Source organism: Xiphias gladius, chromosome 2, assembly GCF_016859285.1.
Source record: "Xiphias gladius isolate SHS-SW01 ecotype Sanya breed wild chromosome 2, ASM1685928v1, whole genome shotgun sequence".
NCBI lineage: Eukaryota > Metazoa > Chordata > Actinopteri > Istiophoriformes > Xiphiidae > Xiphias > Xiphias gladius.
In genome coordinates, this window is record NC_053401.1 from 18865815 (window position 1) to 18889178 (window position 23364).

Here is a 23364-nt window from a genome sequence, read left to right on the forward strand (position 1 = left end):
TTGACAGTAACTTAATAGCAGTCAAAAAAATAGTAAAGTAGGAGTGACTGGAAAAATATTTAGTGGATAAAGCTAGTATTTCTGGGAAAAGAGGGAAACTCTGAGCCACAGAGTGGTGAGAATGACATGACTTTTTTTGTATTGATGAAATTAGAGCTGTGGAAATGTACATTGTGATGAATTGAACATGTGAGGCATTACAGTACACGTAATTCACCCTCTTTGGAAATTGGAAAATGGAAATGTAAGTGTTACCGTGTGTTTTTTCAAAACATTAAAGCTCACACTAATCTTTACATGAGTGAATTCACACACAGAATTTGAACCTTAAGAAGAACTAGCCTTTGAAATTATTGTCAGACAGTGAACTCAGTTGTGGGATTACTAAAGTTTTACAGGATGGTCACAAGGAATGAAAAAGGAACAATAAATTAAGACATATCTGGGAGCATATGAATAGGCACACGTCCATACACACATGCACATGCACTAACAATGCTGCACCTGGCTGTTATCACTTTAGTCACCATTTTACTTTGGACCTTTCTGCTCACCTTAAATAACATGGCTATTAGCAGAAGCAGGACTCTGTGTTAACAACAATAACAATCAGTCCTACAACAAAGTTCCTATATTACTCTCCTTTTTGCTGAGGGCTGATAAAGATGACAAATGAGTATCTGCAGCGCTCAGCTTGCTCTGTTCTCATTACAGTCTCATTTCCATTACTTATTCATGGCAGCAGAAGGAGAGGGGAAGCGCTGAGAGCAAATGGAGCATTCTGCACTTCTGTTCTGCTGCATTTCTCAATACAGCTGACTAAATGCCAGCTAAACGCCAGCAATCCCAACTGAGATACACTGTGGTGACCCAAAAAGCTTTCAGCTCCCTCTGGCCCACAAGGTCAAAGGAAGGACGAGGGAAGATACATGGGGAATAAGGGGATGAACTAGAAAGATGGATGGCAGAGCAAGAGATGAAAAAGGTTTTAAATCTTGTGAAGGAGCAGACCTGTCAGGATGAGAGGTCAACCCCGTATTGTAGTGAAAAAAGGTGATGGTGAGAAGAAGGTTTAAATTGTGCACGAATGACTGTGTGTAGACTAAAAAAAAGGAATCATCATAGACATACATACATCAAGATAATACATTTTTTCTATCACAAAATAAAGCAGCTGCAAAAAACAAAACAGTTCCACAATGCAAACCCAGTCCCATTAAACGTTATACAGTACATTCACCCTCCACTTTGTTCACTTTTTGTTGTGTTGCAGCTTTGTGCTAAAATCATTTAAATTTATTTTCCCTCATCAATCTACACTCAATACCCCATAATGACAAAAGCGGATCATCTTTGAGATGCTTTACTGGAGTTCACCTATGGTAAATTCAATTGATTGGACATGATCTGGAAAGGCACACACCCGTCTATATAAGGTCTCACAGCTGACAATGCATGTGGGAGGAAAAACCAAGCCATGAGGTCAAAGGAACTGCCTGCAAAGCTCAGAGACAGGTTTGTATCAAAGCACAGATCTGGGGAAGGCTCAAAAAAAATTTTCTGCTGCACTGAAGGTTCTGAAGAGCACATTTAATTCTTAAATGGAAGAAGTTTGGAATGGAATGCAGTTTGCAAAAAAAAAGCATCTAAAGGACTCCCTGACTGTGAGAAACAAGATTCTCTGGTCTGATGATACCAAGACTGAACTGTTTGGCCTAAAAGTCTAAGTGTCATGTCTGGAGGAAACCAGGTACTGCCCAATACCATCCCAACAGTGAGGCATGGTGGTGGCAGCATCATGGTGTGGGGGTGTTTTTCAGCGGCAGGGACAGGGAGACTGGTCAGGGTTGAGGGAAAGCTGAACAGAGCAAAGTACAGAGATATACTTAATGAAAACCTGGTCCACAGCGCTCAGGAACTCAGACTGGGCCGAAGATTCACCTTCCAACAGGACAATGACCCTAAGCACACAGCCAAGACAACGCAGGAGTGGCTTGTCCTTCAGTGGCACAGCCAGAGCCTTGACTTGAACAATCAAACATCTCTGGATAGACCTGAAAATCGCACCAACAGTCCCCATCCAACCTGACAGAGCTTGAGAGGATCTGCAGTGAAGAATGGCAGAGAATCCCCAAATCCACGGGTGCAAAGCTTGTCACATCATATCCAAGAAGACTTGAGGCTGGAATCACTGCCAAAGGTGCTTCAACTAAGTACTTAGTAAATGATCTGAACACTCAAGTCAATGTTATATTTCAGTTTTTCCTTTTTAATAAATTTGCAAAAATCTCAAAATTCTATTTTCATTTTGTCATTAAGGGGTATTGAGTGCAGTCTGATGAGGGAAAAAATTAATTTAATCGATTGTAACATAAGGCTGCAACATAACAAAATGTAAAAACAGTGAAGGGGTCAGAATACTTTCTGAATACACTGTACATAGGGCAATGATCTTAATCAGTTTCACAGAGAGTTATATATTTTAATTTGGGAACTAAAGATCACTGGAATCAGCTTGATAAAAGGCAGAAAAAAGTCAAATGTGTCCATTCAAAAAATTGTGTTTAAATGAGTTTGTCAAGTCCTATTTACCTGATGTTGAGTATAAGTTCTAATGTGAAAAGAACTGTCCATCAAATTAAGAGTATGAGAAGCCTGGTTTCAAGTAGGTGTGGTGTTGTGCCCATTGGTGACTATTTCCATTGGAGGTACAATAAAACAATTAGAGCTTTGAAGGCAGGATTAAATGGAGGATGTCATCTTACAACATTGCTAGCTAGATTCCTAGCAACATCCATGAAAAAAGAAAAATAGCAACTTAAAAATAGCCACAAAAACTGTGACAAGCATGGGTGAGGCGGGCGTCTGTAAATTGATTTAAATAACAACTCTTGCCTGCTACTGATTGGTTAGTTAACCTGCCTTCCCAGACTGAAATTGGCAGACATAATCACAATGTCAGACTGAACGAATGAGTAAAACAAAATGCTAATTCAGTCTGATTATCAGGCTAGTTCCAATCCTGCTTTTGAAATGGTGCGATGATACAGAACCCTTCTAGAAAATTCCTGAAACAAGAGAAAAAGTACTGGAACCAAGTGAGAATATCTAACCATATAAGCAATATTTGCTCTTCTTTGTTAAATTCTTTAAGGCTGAGTATAAGACTAGGACCCTTATTTTAATCAAGCAATCGCAATGACAAGTGCAAAGCGGTAGGTCTTGGGCATATGGACTGTGTGGGCGTCTCCAAGCGCACTAGCTATTTTGGTTCGTGTAGGTGCAACACTGCGGAGTGCACAGGGCTGAGTTAAGTGGAATACAATTACAGAGACACATCGTGATGATAGCTCAACAAATGGAATGAGGCTTATTCAGTAAACGTGTTGTGTGGATGGTGCAGAGCGGCAGGACCTGAACAAACAGCACCTGAAATCTGCAGCCAGAGGCAGATGGTGTGCTTTTTAAGAGTTAATTAGTACAATGATGACAAAAATTAATAATAAAGAAATAATCTGGGGAAGCTGTTTATTTGATTGCATCAATCTGACTCTATTTCAGTCACAATTCTACTGTAAATGGTTACATCATATCTTAAAATGTGACGTAGCAGCATTTGCTTTATAATGCATTTGTAGATGAAAACATGACATCTATTCTCAGCACAACATCTACGACAAATCCCCACCAAAACACCAATGACTTGCTTTGCACTAGCTGACATGAATAAACCTCCCACCTGCTTACACCTCTCCTCCCACCTGTGCACCATGCGCTCTGTAATTGGCACCAAATTAACAAACAGGCAGGCAAAGAGAAGTCAGAAAATAACAAAAGGTTGAGGGCCTCTTGTACTGATCACTGCAGCGCCACAGAAATAGGGCCATAACTGACATGTTAAAAGTCCTGGTCCTCATAGACAGCCCCTTAAAGAGGAGATGACTAGACAAAATGTCACCACTACATTTTGGGTTTTGACACCGCAAAACCCAAAATGTTTCCCAAAAAGAACAGTACAATTACAGAAACAGAAATGCAAATGAGGTAAACACTCAGAGAGTCTCACCTCCTAGTGTCATCATCTAGTCCTCTTGACCTGTGTGTGCGGACCCAGTGCTCCAGCTGCTGCATGGAGTTGGTCCTGGACAAGCCTCTCTCTGGCTCCTTCACTGGGGCAGGGGACTTTACTGGACCCCTGGCTAAGCTGCCATCCCCCTCTGCCAGGCTGCAGTCCCCAGTTCGCTCCCCTGCCCCGGACCCCGAGCCGTTTACCTGTGCAAGCTTTAGGACGTTGAGGTTAGCCTGGCCCTGGCGAGATGCAGACACTGCAGCTGCGATGGCGGCGGCCTGAGCCGGCTGCAGCTTGATGCTGCTTATTTTAGTCAGAGACCTCTCTGCGCTCTCTCTCTGGAAGCCATATTTATCACCGTCACGGACTGTAGCATACTTCTCTGTGTCTCTGAGAGTAGCATATTTATCCCCTTCTCGTAGTGTACTGTATTTCTTCACTTCCTTCAGAGTGCCGTATTTGTCCACAACTTGTATGGTACCATATTTACTGTCCATTTCCCTCATTGTGCCGTACCTGTCTGTCTCCTTTAACGACAGCTGTCTCTTGACTTCCTTTTGAGGAACATATTTCTGTCCATCTTTTTGGAGTGTGTGCCGGTCTCCAAATTTCTGCAGTGCATATTTTTCTCCGTCTTTAGTGAGCAAATACTTCTCTCCATCTTTAGATGGAGCGTATTTCTCTTCTGTTGACGCCACTGTGTACTTTTCTTCCACTTTCTGAACAGTATACTTTTCCAGATCCCTGTGAATGTCGTACACCTCTCCATCGTTCTGCAGCGAGTATTTCTCTAAGTCTTTTCGCAGCAAGTACTTCTCTCCATCCTTCTGAAGCATATAGCTGACTCCGTCTTTCTTCAGAGAGTACCTCTCCCCATCGCTCTGTAAGGTGTAGTACTCCCGTTCTCTCTGGCCATTGTGTTTCTCTACGTCTTTTTGCCTTTTGTCATCGGCCCGAGATAGGGAGTGTTGTCGCACAGGTTCACGGTTGCGTTCGTTGTTCTGGATCTCAGGCCTGGTTAGGACTCTGTGGTTCAGTAAGTTGTTCAACTCCTGAGGCGTCCGTTGGTCCACTTGCAACTTGTCCAATCTGGGAAGAAAGAAAGAGTTAGAATCCAAAAGAAAATGGGGAACATGATAAAGAATAACAGACGGTGTTTTCTAAGAGATTTCAAAGACAACTTTGTTGTCAGAAGTCCTCTGTTTGTCTGACAGCATTTCTATCTCTGTCATCCTTCCTTTCTGGCCCGTTCTGAAAAGTTTGTGATCCCAGAAACCCCTGACAGTGCAGTACAGGAAGAGTCTGGGTTCACTGGCTATTGATATATTAACAATGAAGAGGTGAAGTACTATGGCCTTTCCTCCGGAAAAAATTCATATTCACAACCTTGTGAACTTGCAAACTTGTGAACATTTCGCTCATCCACCCCTTCGATTGTGGCTGTTCAGATCCGGTGTATTTGACGAGGAGACTAATGCTATGAAATTGCTGTGTTTCATTTGCTCACTGTGATAGCAGTGATTAAGTTGAACAGAAGGAGATGGCATTGCTAGATGTTCGTTATTGAAAAGGAGAGGATTAGTCTTTGTCTCTTTAATGTCTCTCAGGACTTTCAAATCACATCAGAAATTTGTACAGTCAGAGAAAACACAAGCATTCAAATGCAGTTCCTGCTTTCCCCTTGTGCTATCTTTGTGGCTACCTTAGCCCTGAAGTGTACTTACATTTTTGGGGAGGGGGGCGCCAGCTACGGTGTAGCCTACAGTGTAGCTATGGAGCCTATGCACATGGCAACAGTAGGTATGGCATAACCCCTTTAACACAGAATTATAAATGAGTTTTTAGTGTGCTCACTGGGTGGTGCATAAGATCAATAATAAATTAAGAACGATAATCTTTAAAAAAAAAAAAAAAAAATTCAATTACATATAATGATGTTGACCATATCCATCATTCGTAATGTTGCAATCTTTAATTTTATTGCATTTTTGTACAGTTTCTGTACTTTACAGAAACTGCTGAAGGGGGCTGCCCAGGCATTCCTACGCTGTGGATAAGCCTCCACATGCTAATGCTCCTCCATCTGTAGGACTTTTTTCAGTAATATGTTTTCCAGCTCTCAGCATTAACTTGGCGAGTACAATTTTATTTATGATCAGAATCATGGCCAAAAGTATGATCTGTGGGTATGTCCCTGTGGTGTTCCAACCTTCTGACTGGTTCAGTGTGGACGAGGGAAGCATCCGTCATGACTTTCATCCAGGACTCCATCTCTTTGGCCGTGTCAGTACAGAAATAATATGTCCGCATGTTGGGGTGAGTGGCCTTACAGTGTAGGTAGAGAGAGAGAAGAAATTGACAATGAGAGAGGGATAATTATTAGGAGGACACACATGAGGAGATAAAACAGCAGTGTGAGAAATAGCTTTGGATGGTGACTTTGAGTTACCAGCAAGGAGTGTGTTAGTGTACACTATGATTGTGTGTGTGCTCCCTGACTGCCTCTCCATTTGTCTCAGTGTGAAAACACACGTGTGTATCTCGGCCAAGGTAAAGCTGTATATGTAAGAATGACACTGAGTAACAACTTTCTGTATGTGTGTAAGTGATTTTACGTTTACATTTTATTTTATTGAGTATGTGTACTGATGAGACTGTACAGTAGCTCCCATTATGAATTCCTTACTCCTTAGTATTCATGATATAAACTAAGCAAACCAAGCAGACATACTTATAAGTCAAGTAAATTACTACCTTAAAGGAAATTTGCTTTTTCACCTTCCTTATCCCGAATGTGAGATGAAAAAGTTCTATATCAAAATCATGTCTTTGTGTGTGAAGTACAGAGCTGGTGTCGGGATGTCGTTAGCCACGCTTAGCAGAAGGACTGAGAGCAGGGAGGAAAAAGCTGGCCTGGCAGTGAAAAAGGGAAAAACTCTGCCTTCCGACACCTCTAAAGTTCTTTTGGTCTAGATTCATCTAAAAATCTAAGTGTAAAAAGGATGAATTCTGGATTTTTTTTGAGTGCAGAACTAATAATGCCTTCCACGAAAGACTGTCTGAAAATGTATGCTGTTATCTCCATTTTGAAACAATATGTCTTCCCCTTTTCTATGAGGACAGGATTTTCACTGGCTGTTTAGAAGAGTTCTAAACAGCCACGCTGTTCAGAATATATTTTTGAACTTTGGACAGAGCCACGCTAGCTGTGTCCCCCTGCTTCCAATCTTTACGCCAAGAAAGGCTAACCACTGCATGTCCTGACTCCAGCTCTGTATTTAACATACAGGCATGAGATTGATATCCATCTTCTCATCCCACTCTCAAAAGCAATTAAACAAAAAGTGAATAGCTCTTCCTTTAAAACAGCCTCGAAGTATAGATTGCTCAAAAAGGTTCAGTACAATGAACAATGAGCTCCTATTGGCTGACTGCATGGATGATATAATTGTAGAAATGGGACCAGATCTTTAAAGCGGCTGCTTCTGTCAACCAGTCATCCTGATCTGTTATTTGGAAAAAAAACAATGATCGCATTCATCGCCACCACTAATTAAAAACCTACTGACTACTGGAAAAAGTAACCTTTATACTAGACACGTACAGTATGCACTATTTTACCTTGAAGGCGTATTTCCTGCTGATGTGGTCATCCACCGACAACATGGAGATGTGAAAGCTGGGCAGCAGGATACTTCCCAGGATGCTGTCTTCTTTCTCATCTGCAACAAAGAAAGAGAAAAGTCAGGAGTCTAGTATGGTAACATATTAGAGGTGGACATTTGCATCCAAAGCCACATCGACCTACACTAAACTAAGCAGTGTCCGGTTCTGACTCAGGTTCAGTGGACATATATCAATAAGGTTTCCCCTGTTTCAAATTAGGCTATAGATTAGATACAAGCTTGGACTAGTAAGACACAACACAAAATATTCATCTTTGGTTTGGTTGTGAACTTTCCAAGGTCTAATTACATGCCAAATAGAACATGGGGTTGCTTGATGCAGATAGGATTGCATGAGAAGGTTTCTATGTCTGATATATTCATATTTGTGTGTTATATTTTACTTCAGCTAATGACTCATCAAAGAATTGACAATTTATAGAAAGTAGTTATACAGTTAGAGTTGGTGGAATAGGCTCTGCTCTTTAAGGGAACTCTAAAGAATCCAAGCAGTAACAGGGATGTTTCTGGAGAATAGGAGTGTGAGGAGGCTCCTGGAGGAAATTCAAAGTGAATCTGCACCTCACCGGGAAGAGCTGAGACTATAAAGAGCTCTCACATACTGTTAGTGCTATGAGAAGTTAATTGAAATTGGAGATGTAATATAAGCATTGATGATTTGGCTAGAAAGGTTTGAAAAACCGTCTTCTGAAACAAAATAATAAAAATACTATTACTGCATTTTTGGCTGTGGCAGACATCAGAAGTAACTTTTTTTGGAGGAGAGCAGGATAATCTCACAATGCTCTCAAGACTTGTCCTAAGGATTTGGAATATATTGTCGAGTCTGGCCTTTGAAAATGAGAACATGGAGGTCCAACATTATCTTGTCAACGGTGTGATGAATGACTAACAAATGATGATGGAACAAAGCCTACTGAGGCTTATCAGACCAAAACAGACAGACTGAGAGAGAGGATGAGATGATTGGATGTTCCTACAAGCTCTGTCTGCTTCCTGTGTGACCTATGATCTTGTTTCCCTCCCTCCCTGAAGATGGGCTCTCCACAGGCTCCAAGACAGAAAAAACACTGCCACAGTTCCCTCCTTGATTCTTTCTTTCACATTTCAGAAGCAAAACAGCTGCAGAGAACAAAAGGTGTGAGATGATGCCATGAATGCAGTATAGTCGACTCCTCTAACTGAGTAAATATTTATTGATGCCGCATGAAAAAAGAGCCTTATGACAACAATCTGAGCTGATTCATGTTGGGACGGTAATGACTGCATCATTCTATCACCTCTCTGTGCTCGCTACAGCATGATGCTGCTTTGATGGGAGATACAAACTATGGGCAGCGTGGTGCAGGCAGAAACATGTCCACTGCACCAACTGCAGCAAAAACCTACAGAGCCTCCAGCCAGTGCTGCTGTTTGCTTTAGCCGAGCTTGCACAGTAAGCCCTGCATCTCCTCCGGCCCCTTCCCTGCTGCTGAATTATTGAGATACAGAACACATGCACTGAGAAAATGACTAAGAAAGAGAGGGAATGAGTAAGCTGGCATGCAGAGAGATGCTCTGGGTATACACTGCAGTGTGAGTGGGTGTTTCCTTTTAATAATGCTTTTTTAGAACAAATGACATTCAAGGTTCTTCACCAGGTTCACTGAGGTTTGTTCAGATGAGTCCCTGACTAGAATCAGTGTGTCTACACAGCACACTGTAACTGTGAATGCTCAGATTAAGATAGAGTTTAATCAAACTTAAGATAGTTTGATTAAAGGATCATTCTGGTTTATTAGAACTTTGGTCTTACACTCACCAAGCACTTTATTAGGAACACCTGTACTCCTGCTTCTTCATGCATCCCATCAGCCAATCATGTGGCTGCAGTGCAATACATAAAATCAGTTCTTTGTTCAAATATCTCGTTATCCTTTAGGCATTTAAGGAGAAGGGTCATGTAACAATTTTTCTTCAGCCCCCACATCCAAAAATAATTAAAGTAATATATTAAGATTTTACTTTTTACTTTTATTTAAATTAAATTTTTTACTTCAGCAAACTTCTTTTAAAATAACAATACATTTATTTAAGTAAAATATTAAGATACTTTTTCCAGCTCTTTAACTCGCAGGGAATGAATCGTGCTCTGCTTAGCAAGTTGTATATCCACACATTTTCATATCCTAGATAACCTGCTTTAGGTGTTTACATGACAATTGCAGTAGGAGGGATGTATATCTTCCTTACTCGCACAGAAAGAACAACCTGAGTGACAGAAGGTACTTACAATAAAATGACAGAGCAAGCAGGGGAAAAGTGAAAAAGAAAAGGTTATTATCGGAGAGCTGAGCACGTCATTGTCCTTCCTGAGGACGCTTCTTCTCTCTCGTCTCTGGCTGGCTAAGCCAATAAACATCCAATTCTGCCCTGGGTTTGTCATGAAAGCAGCTCATGATTGTGCTCTGGTAGAGGCTAACTTGTCAATTTATGGAGATGGAAAAATCTCTCTCATGGGTTTAAGAGACATGAAGGAGGAACAGTTGAGCTTTAGCAACCGTAAAGTTCTAAATTAATGCTGCAGTGCAGGCATTATAACTGTGGGTGAGAGCAAGGAGGACTACTTTTAGGGGACAAGGGAACTTGACCTCTGGAACCTTGGTTTTACCCTGTTACACTGCTCTCGCTTAACTTTTAAGTGAGAGAAAAACATTTCTCCACAGTGTGTGACAGTGTCTCAGATATGTTATATGCTTATTGCACCACTTTTTAGAACCTGTGCCATTAAAGGGTCGATTCCCCCAAATTACCCAAAAAATCATACAGTATTTCCTCCCTTACCTCTAGCGGCATCTAGTCATACAGACGACTCAAGATTCACTGTGTGGCAGTTACTTTGTGGTAATCTGACAAAATGAAAATTTGTTTCGTAATACTGTAAACACCGCCACTGAACGATATGAACTGGAATGATATGGGGTTTAAGGGCGCCTTGTTGCAAGAGGGGCCCACATCTCATTTTCTGACCCTGGTCCTAATAGCAATCCTGATTTCATGTATCCAGATTTCCCCGATAGAACACCACCCACATAAAAAGTTTCTGATGAAACACAAACCAAAATCTTTTGAGCATTTAAAAAAGCCACATTTATCGAAAACGTAAATATTCTATCGTAAATACTACGTGCATCATTTTCCTTTAATTAAGTCCGTTGAATAAGATATTTCCTCATTTGGTGTTCTGATGATTGTGGTGGAAAGCACTGAGTATATATTCAATATGAGTGCTATCTTTGTTGCACAATGTTACTTCTTTTCCTCCAAAACCAAAAAAGACCTGCTAAAATAATGTTGCATATCTCCGTCACAGGGTTTTTTTTTTTTTTTTTCTCCAGTTGCTACTAAAGGTTTGCTGTTAAATAAGATGTAATGTCAGTGTCATGGACTCTCCACCTGCTCTCAATAGCTTTTGATTCGACTTGAATTAAATACATTTCACGAATTAGTCTGCATCCTAAATTTGTGTGTGTGTCTGTGTGTGTATGTGTGTGTTAATTTACCACGGTAATAGAAGAGGCACATGTCTGACAGAACAAACCACCTCTTCTTCCACAGCTTCATGCCTGTGCTGTCCTGCAGGGGTCAAAAATCACAGTCCATCAGCCAGTCGGCCAAAGTGGATTAATTACAGAGAACAATACACTCTCTCTCTCTTACACACATACATATCCACATTTTTCTCTCCCTTGTTTGATCTCCCCTCACTTGCCTCCTCTTGAAACCCTCCCTGTCTCTCCTTCTGGCTGCTTCTATTAAGCAGCTTCTATCTACTCCTCTGAGACAAATTGCTGTGTTTTATCTCTTCATAAAGCAGTGACAAATTTGCCTCTGTGGCGCTCGGGGCGAAGGTCTGTACTTTGTTCTCTACACTGCTGCTGCAGTTCTTTTTTCCCCCCCTTACTGGCGCTGTATGACTGCAGTGACAATAACAAGTTTTCTGAAACCATTTGCTCTTTCCACTTGGATCTTTAGCAATGTTTGCAAAGTGTCACATTTGGCCACAGATCCTGAGGTTAGGATCTTTGGGTAAACACTGATGACATTTCTTATGTGAGCGATTAGTTTGCCTGACAGCTCTATGGGGAAAAGAGGAGAGATGTGATTATGGAAAGTGCAATCGTTCTTGTCTCAACGTGAATACAGTGAGCGGAGGCACAGGGGCCGAGGCTGAGATGAAAGTTATTGACAGTGGCTGTAAAACTGACCCACAGTAGATCTCTGTGGGGGACCACTAACCTTTATACTGCCTGATAATCAGACTCAATTGCCATTTTGTTCAAATTCATTCATCCAGCCTGACATTGTATTCATGTTAGCCGATCTCTGTTTGTAGCAGTTGCTGGGCGGTTAGCTTAACAACAACTTAACGACTTTTCGCAACATTTGGTAATTTGTATTGACTTTTGAAAAATGATGGCTTTAATGGGCTACAAACAAATCCATACAAATTTCAGGATGCTGTACACAGTCACCGCACATACTAAACTCCCCCTAAAACCACAAATATTCTTTTTTTTCTCATCTCTGTTGTAACACACACACACACACACACACACACACACACACACACACACACACACACACACACACACACACACACACACACACACACACACACACACACACATCCCATAATCTTAAAGTTGAAATGCCTTCCCCTTGTACCTGTTTGTAAAGCCAGTTGCTCTTGACCACTGGGGCATTGGGGTTCCTTTTGATGGAGTTGGACCTCTTGCCAAAGTTGTGAACTTTTTTGGAGGACCTAGAGGGCTGTGAAATAATAAATTACAGAATTTGTATATATATGGTATATTCAGCTCATTTACATTATAAATATTGGAATGAAGTTATCTGAATAAATAAGTCACACAAAAAATGTATAAACCTTTATAAAAAAATCAAAAAGTAGCCCTCATTGTGCTTGTGTTTCCATCTTATGTCTTCTACAGGTTAAACACAGCACAGAGAAATCCAGAGATACAGAGACAGAGAAAAATAACCCAAAATATATTAATTTCTTCCCTGATCTCAACAAAACAATCTGACATGTTTGATGCATCAGTTGTAAAAAAACTTAAACACAAAAACAGCAGATTTCCAGCACCTATAAAAAGCAGCAACAGGGGCAGATGTATTCAGTGCATTAAACAAAGCATATTCCACATCAAGGCTCGTTTACTGAAAAATGCAGCACTGCAGCACAAAATTCTCTTTTATGTCAGTCAATAGCAGAAAGATACAAGGAGCCCTTTGAATAAGTCTAAATTTGATACAAAAAGGATGAAATTACTAGTGAACCATATTTAGTTATCATGTAATGATTGTATTCATTAGAGTGAAGTTCTCTCAGAAGTCTTCTGAGAACATGCATGCTCCCCAGTGGATTACTGTCATTTTTTTGGTTACACAACTTTTCCTTTATAGATAAAACTGTTAAGTTTTTATACTAGAAACTAATGGCCACATTGCCATGAAATTTGCTGTAGATAATTAACTACCCATACTCCAAAGTTTCCATTTGCCCACAGGAAACCCTGTCTCCCAGCATGACAGCCCCTCTGCTTTGCTCGCCTTGCCTTGGTTGCCTTCCCCTGCTGTGCTTTCTGGCTGCGGGTGGCAGGCTGACCTGTAGGCCAGCATAACAGGTGGCCCCACAGAGCAGGGGCCAGTTGGAGGAGTATTGCCTCTCCACGCATTTTGTTTTGTGGCTTTTGTTATTTTCCTTTGTTTTCACAGCACAACAAACACACAGCACATTCTCACTCATCCCCTCAGTTCAATACTGACTTCTACAGATTTCTCCCACATGCCAATTTTGTCTTTAGTTTGGTTATTTTGTTGTAAATAAATTATTCTATCCTTTAGTATTCCAGTGTTTCTCCCATTTTTGCTGCAGTCTGAAAACTGGACTATGACTATAGAAAATTAAGCTTTTATAAACTTTTTGCCAGTCAAAAAAGGGGTACTTTCACTGGTTTGCAATCTGAGTGCAGCGTGTGATTAGTTTTAGGTTTAGTTTCCTAAAGCACTAGGTTCAGGTTAGGCTAAGATTTTGGAAAAGTGAACACATTCTGTCTTGTGCTTCAAGTCACCGTGGACTTTTTTCTAATTTAACCAAGTCACGATCTCTCCCTAACCTAAACCACGTGGTTACACTGGACATATTACTCCTATACTTAGATCACTTCATTGGCTTCTGTTAAATTGATTTCAAATTACCAGTCACTGTCTAAAAATCCCTTAATAGTCTAGCTCCTAAATACCCCTCTGACCTGCTCACTGCTTACAAACCTTGTAGAACATTCAGATACTCAAACACTGGTCTCCTAACTGTAGCCATGCTCAGAAGTGAATCTGGAGAATGTGCAATTAGTCACTATGGCCCCACTCTCTGGAACAAACTGCCTGATGATATAAGATGTACCCCAACTGTGTTGTCTTTCAAAAGCAAGCTAAAGACCTACCTGTTCGCTCAGGCATATGGCTAGCTAGTGCCTACATCTCTTTGTCTGTCTGTCTTTTTCTTTTTCTCTCTCACGTTCTCTTTTTGGATGTATGGGATTAAATGTGTTGCACAAACATATATATGAGTATGTTTATCTATATTTATATGTGTATATGTATTCAAATATATGTAAATGACTTGTTTCATTTTCATTTTTATTGTGGTTCCCATGTGCTGTGTGTAAAGCGCACTGAGATTATTTTGTATGAAATGTGCTATGGAAACCAATTTTGATTGATTGATTGAAGTGCTTTGCGTTGCCTCCACATAACCATAAAAATGTTAAGCATGCTGTGGTTGCTACAAGCAGATATTGTAAGTAAACAAAAGAAATAAGTTCTGGTTGACCATGTTGGTCCGAAACCATAGGCATTAATGCGCTGCTACAACAGCCTTGACTCTTCTGGTTTGAGACACAAGAGCATTAGTGAAGTCGGGCAGTGATGTTGGGTGATAAGATCTGGCTCTCAGATAGCGTTCCAGGTGCAAAAGGTGTTGGATGGGGTTGAAGTCATAGCTCTGTGCAGGTCAGTCAAGTTCTTCCACATCAAACTGGGAAAACCATTTCTTTATGGAGCTGGCTTTGTGTCATGTGTAGGAAAGGGCCAAACACAACTGACTGTCACAAAGTTGGAAGCTCAGTCTTGTCTAAAATATAACTGCAGCATTAAGATTTCCCCACATTGCAACCAAGGGGCTTTGCCCAAAAGTACACAAGAGTATGCGAACAGGGTTTGGCCATATAGCAACATTTAAAAGAAATGCAAACAATTTGCACTGCAAAATATACTCAAAATGTTATCAGCTACTTCATGGCTTTTTTGGCCTTTTTTTCTAGCATGCTTTATATTTTTTTTACCTACTTTTATATACAGTCTGTGTGTCGTTCTTTTTAAAATGTTTCTCTGGCGAGTCATGGAGCTGGACCCATACAGCTTGGTTATAAATAATGACTTCTCATGAATACATGACGCTATGCAGTGTTATACTTTTTTTTGGCCAGTTTAAGCAGAAGTAATGCATCAGTTATTCATGAAAGCACCGAAGTTCTGATTTGATGTACCCGTGTATATTTATCGCCTGTGTGTTGGTGTGGTTTATTAAGCATTTATAAATGGATACGCTGTTCAATCTAACAGAGCACTGACCCATTCCAGATCAGTCACTGAGTGCTGAGTGCCAGTGACGACTCAGCATATTTATAAATGTCCTGAGGTTGACCTACAGCATTATTGAAACAATAAATCAAGTCTTTTGGAGGCGTTAGCAGCAGTGCTGATGGTTTATGTTGGTGTCCAACACTTCCATTCATTCCTTTATTCACTCCATCAATTATCAATACAGTACTTAAATCCAAGAAGCTGTTTCTTCTAAATAATCCCACTTGCAAGTGACTATTTTAAAGGAATAATTCGACATTTCTCTGTATGGTGGAAGGTTAGATGAGAAGATTAATACTAGTCTCATGTTTGTGTGTTAAATATAGGGCTACAGCCAAATGCTTAGCTTAGCTTAACAGACTGGAAACAAGGGGAAACAGCTAGCCTCACTCTGTCCAAAGATTACAAAAGCTGCCTACCAGCACCTCTCAAGCTCACTAATTAATATGCTATATTTCATTAGTTTAATAAATTAAACAGTTTACCACCTAATGGGGGGGGGGGTTATGTACCGGATGAAGGACTATTTCTTGGCTCTGAGCAACTACCACATAACCAGCGGAAATTACAGGCAGTTATGGCTCCTAGAACACACCTACTGCATCAGTGACACCCACTGGATGCTAATTATGTCACATTTGGAACATCATACCTTGTAACTTCCTATGTTTGTATTGCAGGTGTTTTCTATGGTTGTCAAATTATGCAGCTGGTGTTTGCTGCATTTTAGAGAAACTTAAGACAGTCAATTTAAAGTTGGATAATGCAACAGAAGCTGCTAGGAAGAAGGATGGTGTATCCTGACAATACACATTCGTGGGTTTACTGCACATAGAAAACAACAGGTGTAAGTGTTATGATACACATCAAGCTAATGGTGTGTTGCCCTTAACTCTTCCGTAGATTTAATAAAAGAAATCAATCAAAAATTGAGTCACATCATTATTGTGTTTTAGGCAACAAGTCCTCCAGCCTAAACCACCATATATGTCATTTGTCACTTCCCTCTGATACAACCTATAGGAGCGTACCGGACCGTTGTCATGGTTACAAAAATAAACACATGGAGTGGACCGGCACTGGAGTACTGGACCTTAATGGTCATAATAATAAACAGGCAGTTAACTTTATGAAATAGCCATGGTTTACCCAAACCATGGCTATTCCATTTAGGCACAAAAACAACTTGGTTAGGGTTAGGAAAATATCATGGTTTAGGGTAAAATAATTAAATACTTCTTTAAGGCTAGAGCAATTTGTTGTCATGGTTATAATAATAAACACGCAGTTAAGGTTGTGGAACAGTCACTGAAAAATGAACCAATGTTGACTATTGGTCTTAAACGGGAAGTAAACAGCATTCCCCTCTGTCAAAGTCCTGTGTTTTGTCAACCCATCCATCCACCCCAACCTCCTCTTAATGTGGACGTTGTCACTCTATAAACAATGTCACCTCCTTCCTCCTCGAGCCACTAAATGGTCGCCTAACAATAAAAAGTAACTATGGGTTTGTTTTTTACAGAAGGACAGTCTCTTTTTAGGAGAATGGTACAGTGTCATACAGTATCAAAACATCAACCGTTCAATCAAAATGGAGGTGATTCAAAGTGTTGCACATAAAAACATAAGCATTAATACACTAATAAAATACAGGAATACAGCACAGTAGAATAAAGTGTAGTGCAATATTACAAATTAAAAGATACAAGGATAAGACTAAGTCAGAGCTCAGCAGTAACAAGTTAAAAAGAGCCTGGAACGGAATCAAAACTATGACAGGATCACAGAATGAGGGCAACAGGGGAGGCGCTTAGGATGTTTTTAATTCAGATAAACACCTGGCTGATGAACTTAATGGTTTTTATGTAGGATATGATAATCATGATTTTACTGCACAGATGAATGAGTTAAGAGATAAGATATGAGAAAAGACCACAGCTTCTTCAGCATTTAAGACTGATGTGAAGAAAGTGGCAAAACCTCTTGAGAAATACTAAGACTAAAAGCGCAGGACCTGAAAACATCTGTGGCCAGGTGCTGAAAAGTCAGCCAGACTCTTATTTATTGATTTCTTGGCGGCATCCAATACCATACAGCCATTCCTGCTCACAGAGAGGCTCATTTGCCACAAAAAATAAAAACAAAGCATTGGTTAAATTTAACTTTCTATTTGATGATGGTCCTAAAATTAAAAGTCAGGGAATCACAGGTTCACAGTTCATCTGTACAAAAACATGGATGTAAATAAATTTCATGGCAATCCATTCAATGGACATTTCACTCCATACCAAAAATGCCAGACTGCTAATGGCACTACTGGAAAAGCTAGGGGACCTCCAAATACAGTACATCAGGATCCAATGTAGAGAGACAGAGCTATTTCACTGGATCATTGAAAATGTTGATCTGCTAGTGGCCGTTGATTAAAATTCTGAGGATCAATGAATTCATTCGGGTTTATCTTCTGGGGACCTTGATTTTCTATCAGGTTTTATGGGAGTCCATCTGATCCGGCTATCTAATTCAAACCCAAAAATGACAAGGTTATAGAGCTTCTGGAAGAAAAGTCAGGGGAAAAGTCAGAGTATGCAGTATTCTTCCTCTTGGGTTAATGAATGTCTATACAAAATTAATGACAATTCATCCAATAGCTGCTAAGATATTCCAGTCTGGACAAAAACCTCCTAGCCAGCCAGCCTTGCCCTCCTGACCAATGTCTGCTAAAGATGATTCGTAAATTTAACTTTATTAGAAAAGAATGAGGTCATAACCACATGCATCAGTTTAATTACCATCAGCCCTGATTTAGATCAGTGATTAAATTACTCATCAGAGCTATGTTTAATATTTAAGGTATGTTTGGATGGAGACTGACCCGTGTGGATGAGGTGGTGGTGGTGGCTGTAGTGACCGTGGTGGCAGGGCTGCCAGGAAAGGTGCTGTAGTCTGAGCCACCTGTGTAATTTGAAGCCTCGCTCATGGTGCTAATGGGACGTTCCTTCTTGTCACTGCTGCTGCCCTGCTCTGACGAAGCCTTAGGAGCTGGCCTGCCACAGGGCGAGAGACATAGAGAGAGAAAAAGAGAGAGGGAGTCAGTCAGACATTTGACCTTTATAGAATGTACAGTACCATGCAACACACAAGAGCTAGGAGGTGTGACCACGACTTCAGTAGTAAAACTGGGCAGCGGGTAGGTGAAGTAGGTGCTCAGCCATCCTCAACTTCAAGCCTAGCATAACAGACTCGGAAAACACATGATGAAATAAGTGAGCATGGGCATTAGTCCAGACTGTTGTTTTGACCGCAGTTCGTTTTATGCTTGGCATTTCTGACATGAGGAACTGCTGACTGTCAGATGTCAACACCCATCTTCTTAAACAATAAATCCTGTTTTGTCAAACTTTTCAATTTCCAAGGTTGAGATTAACTTTCACATTATAACATTTTTTAAAACTATTTTCTCCTTCAGTTCAGTTCTTCCCCCTTGAAAAAAATGCAAATGCAATACAGAAAAATGACCACATATTCAAGATAGTTGCAAGGAAACGTGGGGCCTAGTGGTTCTAAATACAGAGATGCACAGTCCTGTACTAGATTAAAAGCTTTAAAAACTGCACATTATTTGCAAAATCATGTTTTTGATAATAAAAGCAGGACGGACATCTGGGAATGATGAATAAAAATATTTGACGAATACTGACTACAGGAGTGAGTCCTTTTACTTGTTCGTAATTCAAGATGAGCAATGCTGTTTCTGTCCTGGTTTTGGAGGGATGGATGAGCTTTTCACTCTTGCAAAGATACTAGAAGGATCAATGTAGCTGTCTATGTGTGCTTTGTAGACTTAGAAAGAGCTTATAATGTGTCTCTTGGGTTGTCTTTTTGGCAAGAAATCAAACATGTTCTCTGTGGTGTTGGGCTCTGCTGGGGTTGTACTTTGTCACCTATTCTATTTTCATGGACAGAAGCTCAAGGGGCAGTAGCGGAATGGAGTTTGATCCAGCTTGGTGATCTTAGATTAGATAATGGTAAAAAATGAGCAGAAAATACCTGGATTGAAGACTGAAGCTTCGCCTGCCCAAAAGAAACCATATTTAGGGAGTTTCAGATTGTCACTGAAATACAAGGGTGGTAGGTACAAATGTGCCCTTAGTTAAATTAGTTAACTTTATTAAAATAGTTGTTGTGTGTAGGTGGATCCGTATATACAGAATGTGTGCATGTGTGATCGTATTGTAGCCAATTTTGCTGCCGAGATGACATAGGGGTTGCTAATCTCTGAGATAGACTCTGTCTCCATGACAATCTGAGCCCAGCCAGCTAATCAGCCAACCCCCCCACATCTTCATGAGGCAGACCCTTTCTTCACTCTCTTAATGACACAGAGGGAAGAAGAGATGAGAGCCAGAGAAACAGAGATAAAGAAACTGAGAATGCAAGACGGAGGGAATAGAGGTGGTCGCATGGATCACAGCTATTATTCTCTTGGTGTCACCTCTGATATATGCCTCTAAATTCAACCAATTTAAATTGCCTGCCAACTCGGCCTGAGAAATTGAACCAGCTCAAAGTTTTTTTTGCCCCAAGTCTAATAGAAGGACAATAGCTAATGTGAGAAAAAGGAAGGTTCGCGGTCTCCGAATCAGATGAAAACTACCACCAAGTGACAGCTTTATCTCTTCTCCCAAGGTCAACAGAATATAGGCAAAGCATGTCAATGGAACTTGTTGTTTTCACAAAGACAGAGTTCTCATTCTAACACATTTTCAGAGGAAAGTGTCTGCGTCTTGTGTTTCCTGCAGTTGGTAGCCCAATTTTTATTCATGGGATCCATGCTGTTATTTTTGTTGACATAGTTTTTGTTACCTTTGATACTTTTAAGTGACTCAGAGTGTAGTGCATGGTTTGCAACGGTCAGTGCCAGGGACTGCTGCCAGTCTGTAAGATAATGGTGAACAGGCTGGTGATCTGGTACACAGCAACCGTTTTGCAGAGATTTTTTTTCTAGAGACATTATGGTTTTAAGTTATCCCTGAAGATGTAAGGCATGTTCAGGTAGTGGTAGTGTCTTAAAATTTTATTTTATAGTGTTCCTTTGATCATAACTCTCTGCACCCTCTGCCTGTGAATGGATCTGTGCTGAGGAGGGAGAAGACGATTAAAAGGCAGGTCAAGGTCTAGACTCAGGATAGCTCTCTTGCCTTCCAAGGGTGTTTTAATTGCACATTTTGTTCAGTGTTTCAGGAGGACTCCTCTGATATTGATGAACTTACGGACATTGTGTGTCGCTACATCTCTTTTGCAAAAACTGTGATTCCTACCACAGAAATAAAGATTTTTACTAATGACAAACAATTAAGGATCTAATATTTAGGAGGAAAAATTCTTTTAATGAAAGCGATGTCAATACAGAGCAGGAGATAATGAAGGAGGTGAGGGCTGAAATAAAGAAGGCTAAACTAAGATACAAGGATAAGACTAAGTCAGAGCTCAGCAGCGACAAGTTAAAGAGAGCCTGGAACGGAATCAAAACTATGACAGGATCACAGAATGAGGGCAACAGGGGAGGCGCTTAGGATGGTTTTAATTTAGATAAACGCCTGGCTGATGAACTTAATGGTTTTTACCTGGGATATGATAATAACGATTTTACTGCACAGATGAATGAGATAAGAGATAAGATATGAGAAAAGACCACAGCTTCTTCAGCATTTAAGACTTATGTGAAGAAAGTGGCAAAACCTCTTGAGAAATACTGAGACTAAAAGCGCAGGACCCTGAAAACATCTGTGGCCAGGTGCTAAAAAGTCAGACAGACTCTTATTTATTGAATTCTTGGCGGGATCCAATACCATACAGCCATTCCTGCCTAAGAGAGGCTCATTTGCCACTTCAAACTTGATCCAAACCTGGTTGGTTGGATAATGGACTTTTTAACTGATCTGATCACAGTGTGTGAGAGTTCATGATGTTCTCTCTAACGAGCTCTACTCATCCACCTGTTCCCCTCAAGGTTGCTGTCTCTCCTCCTTCTTTACATTATGTACACTGATGACTTTCACAGCAACGATAAGAATAAGAAGTTTGCTGATGATTCTGTTATTGTCAGTCCTTCTTGAAGGGGGGGGGGCAGGATCATGGGCTGGTGGTGGATTACTTTGTGGCTTGGTGTGTTGAGTCTTTCCTCAGTTTAAATATGTCAAAATTGAAAGACATGATCATTAATTTTATACAGAGTAAGATGTCAGGGAGAAGTCAAGCCAAGCTTTTGGTCATTTATAACAGGCAGGTATTTTGGAGGGCTTATTCTATATTGGACAGCGAGGAACATCCACTCCAGAGGGAGTTTTTAGCTATTGCCCTCAGGCTGTTGTTTCAGGGCACCTGCTTGGAGGTAGAAAAGACTCCATGTCTCTTTCATCTAAATTGCATTAGCACTCTGGCGGCATTCCTTGCACTACCTGGGCACATTATCACACCCGCACATTTGCACTCTTGCATATTTGTACTTGGTATTAATTCCATTTCCCATCGCTATTTATTGCGATTTACTGTTGATGTTGTCATTATGCACACCATTGTTGCATAACAAATACCCCCTAGTGGAAGAATAAAGATAAACTTGAACCCAGTTTTACTGTAATGGCAGTCTTTAGCCCATTCTCCATTTTTTTGGGCTGATAAAGGAGATGCTATTGTAAAACAATTTTAATAAAGCTTTCCTTCTAACACTTGGTCAAGATTTCTCAACAACTCTCAACCGGATATGGATATTAACAGTCAGCACAGGGTGATTCTTTGATAATCCCCTGATTTTTCCTCAGGGAAGTGCCAACATTAGATCAAAATTTCCATACTCATGCACAACAATACTAAAATCTAAGGGGTAGACTTCCATGAAAATTATTGAGCATATTGATACCTCCCAGAGGATGAACCCTTTTGATTTAGTGACTAAACAGCCTTTCCTTCAGTGAAACTCTCAAGACAATCTTTACATTTAATACAGACTAGTATAGACTACAGTAATAGAATCTACTTCATGTTGTTCATCACTTGTGGGATTTAAGATTTTTAGTCTTGATAAAAATTGAATGCGAATCCCAACTCCACATCTGTAATTAATGAGCACAAATCTAGACATTTCAGTTAGCAGATGTTTTTTTTACTGCAATGAAAAAAAACCACACTATTCTAAAACATTTTATAATTGTAAGTCACTGTTATAGAAAAAATATTTACTTTTGGATGGGTTTAAGATGTGCTGCAGTCAGCCAACTCACATGACATGGATTATTATGCAGATGTAGAATATGTCCAGTGTTGATGTTTGGCATCTAGGCTTTGACCTCATCACTCCGCACAAAGAAACACCAAGTTCAGCAAAGCAGGGAGTGGGGAGTGCCGATAATAACTTCTCCCCTATGTGGACTCTAGATCCTACAGATGGAGGTAAGACTTGAGATGAGATGCTATATGAACGGCTTAAGTACACCACCATGATCAAAAGGGTGTGTCTGGTGTACGTTGCGGTAACAAGAGTATGGCATTTGAGGGTGGCTGCGACCCGAGTTGACTACCCACACTATCTTGCAGGGTTTGCTTCATTAATTTGGGCACAATTTAAGGTGTTTCTTTTCTTTTCTTTCTTTCTTTCTTTTTTTTTTTTTTGGAACTCATCAGTCTAAATGAGTCTAAATGATCTCATCTGGTTTTCTGCCCAGACTGTGTCTAACACATGAATACACCTGTACCTCTTTGTGCCTTAGTTTTCAAATACAAACACACCGGCTGACGTTACTGATAAAAAACATTACTGTGTCTCTGTATTGCCTGCAATTGTCCCACACTGCAGATCAGATTACCATTAAGAGAGCAGCAGTAACTGCCCCTAGGTGAAAC

General features: G+C 40.4%; 1 protein-coding gene across 11 annotated transcripts in view; it reads right to left on the reverse strand.

The window, feature by feature from the left end:
• LOC120802952 (pleckstrin homology domain-containing family A member 5-like) overlaps positions 1–23364 on the reverse strand; it is a 247344-nt gene that overhangs the window by 41523 nt on the left and 182457 nt on the right. For 10 of the 11 annotated variants that reach the window (XM_040151259.1, XM_040151188.1, XM_040151204.1 and 7 more), the window contains 6 exons: positions 18338–18509; positions 12463–12567; positions 11298–11370; positions 7691–7791; positions 6279–6394; positions 4067–5158 (listed from right to left, as the gene is read on the reverse strand). In XM_040151259.1, the coding sequence (XP_040007193.1) occupies positions 4067–5158; positions 6279–6394; positions 7691–7791; positions 11298–11370; positions 12463–12567; positions 18338–18509 (1659 nt within the window). Of the gene's footprint in view, positions 1–4066; positions 5159–6278; positions 6395–7690; positions 7792–11297; positions 11371–12462; positions 12568–17915; positions 17981–18337; positions 18510–23364 lie in introns of those variants that run through there. The other variant, XM_040151222.1, reaches the window with a different exon arrangement.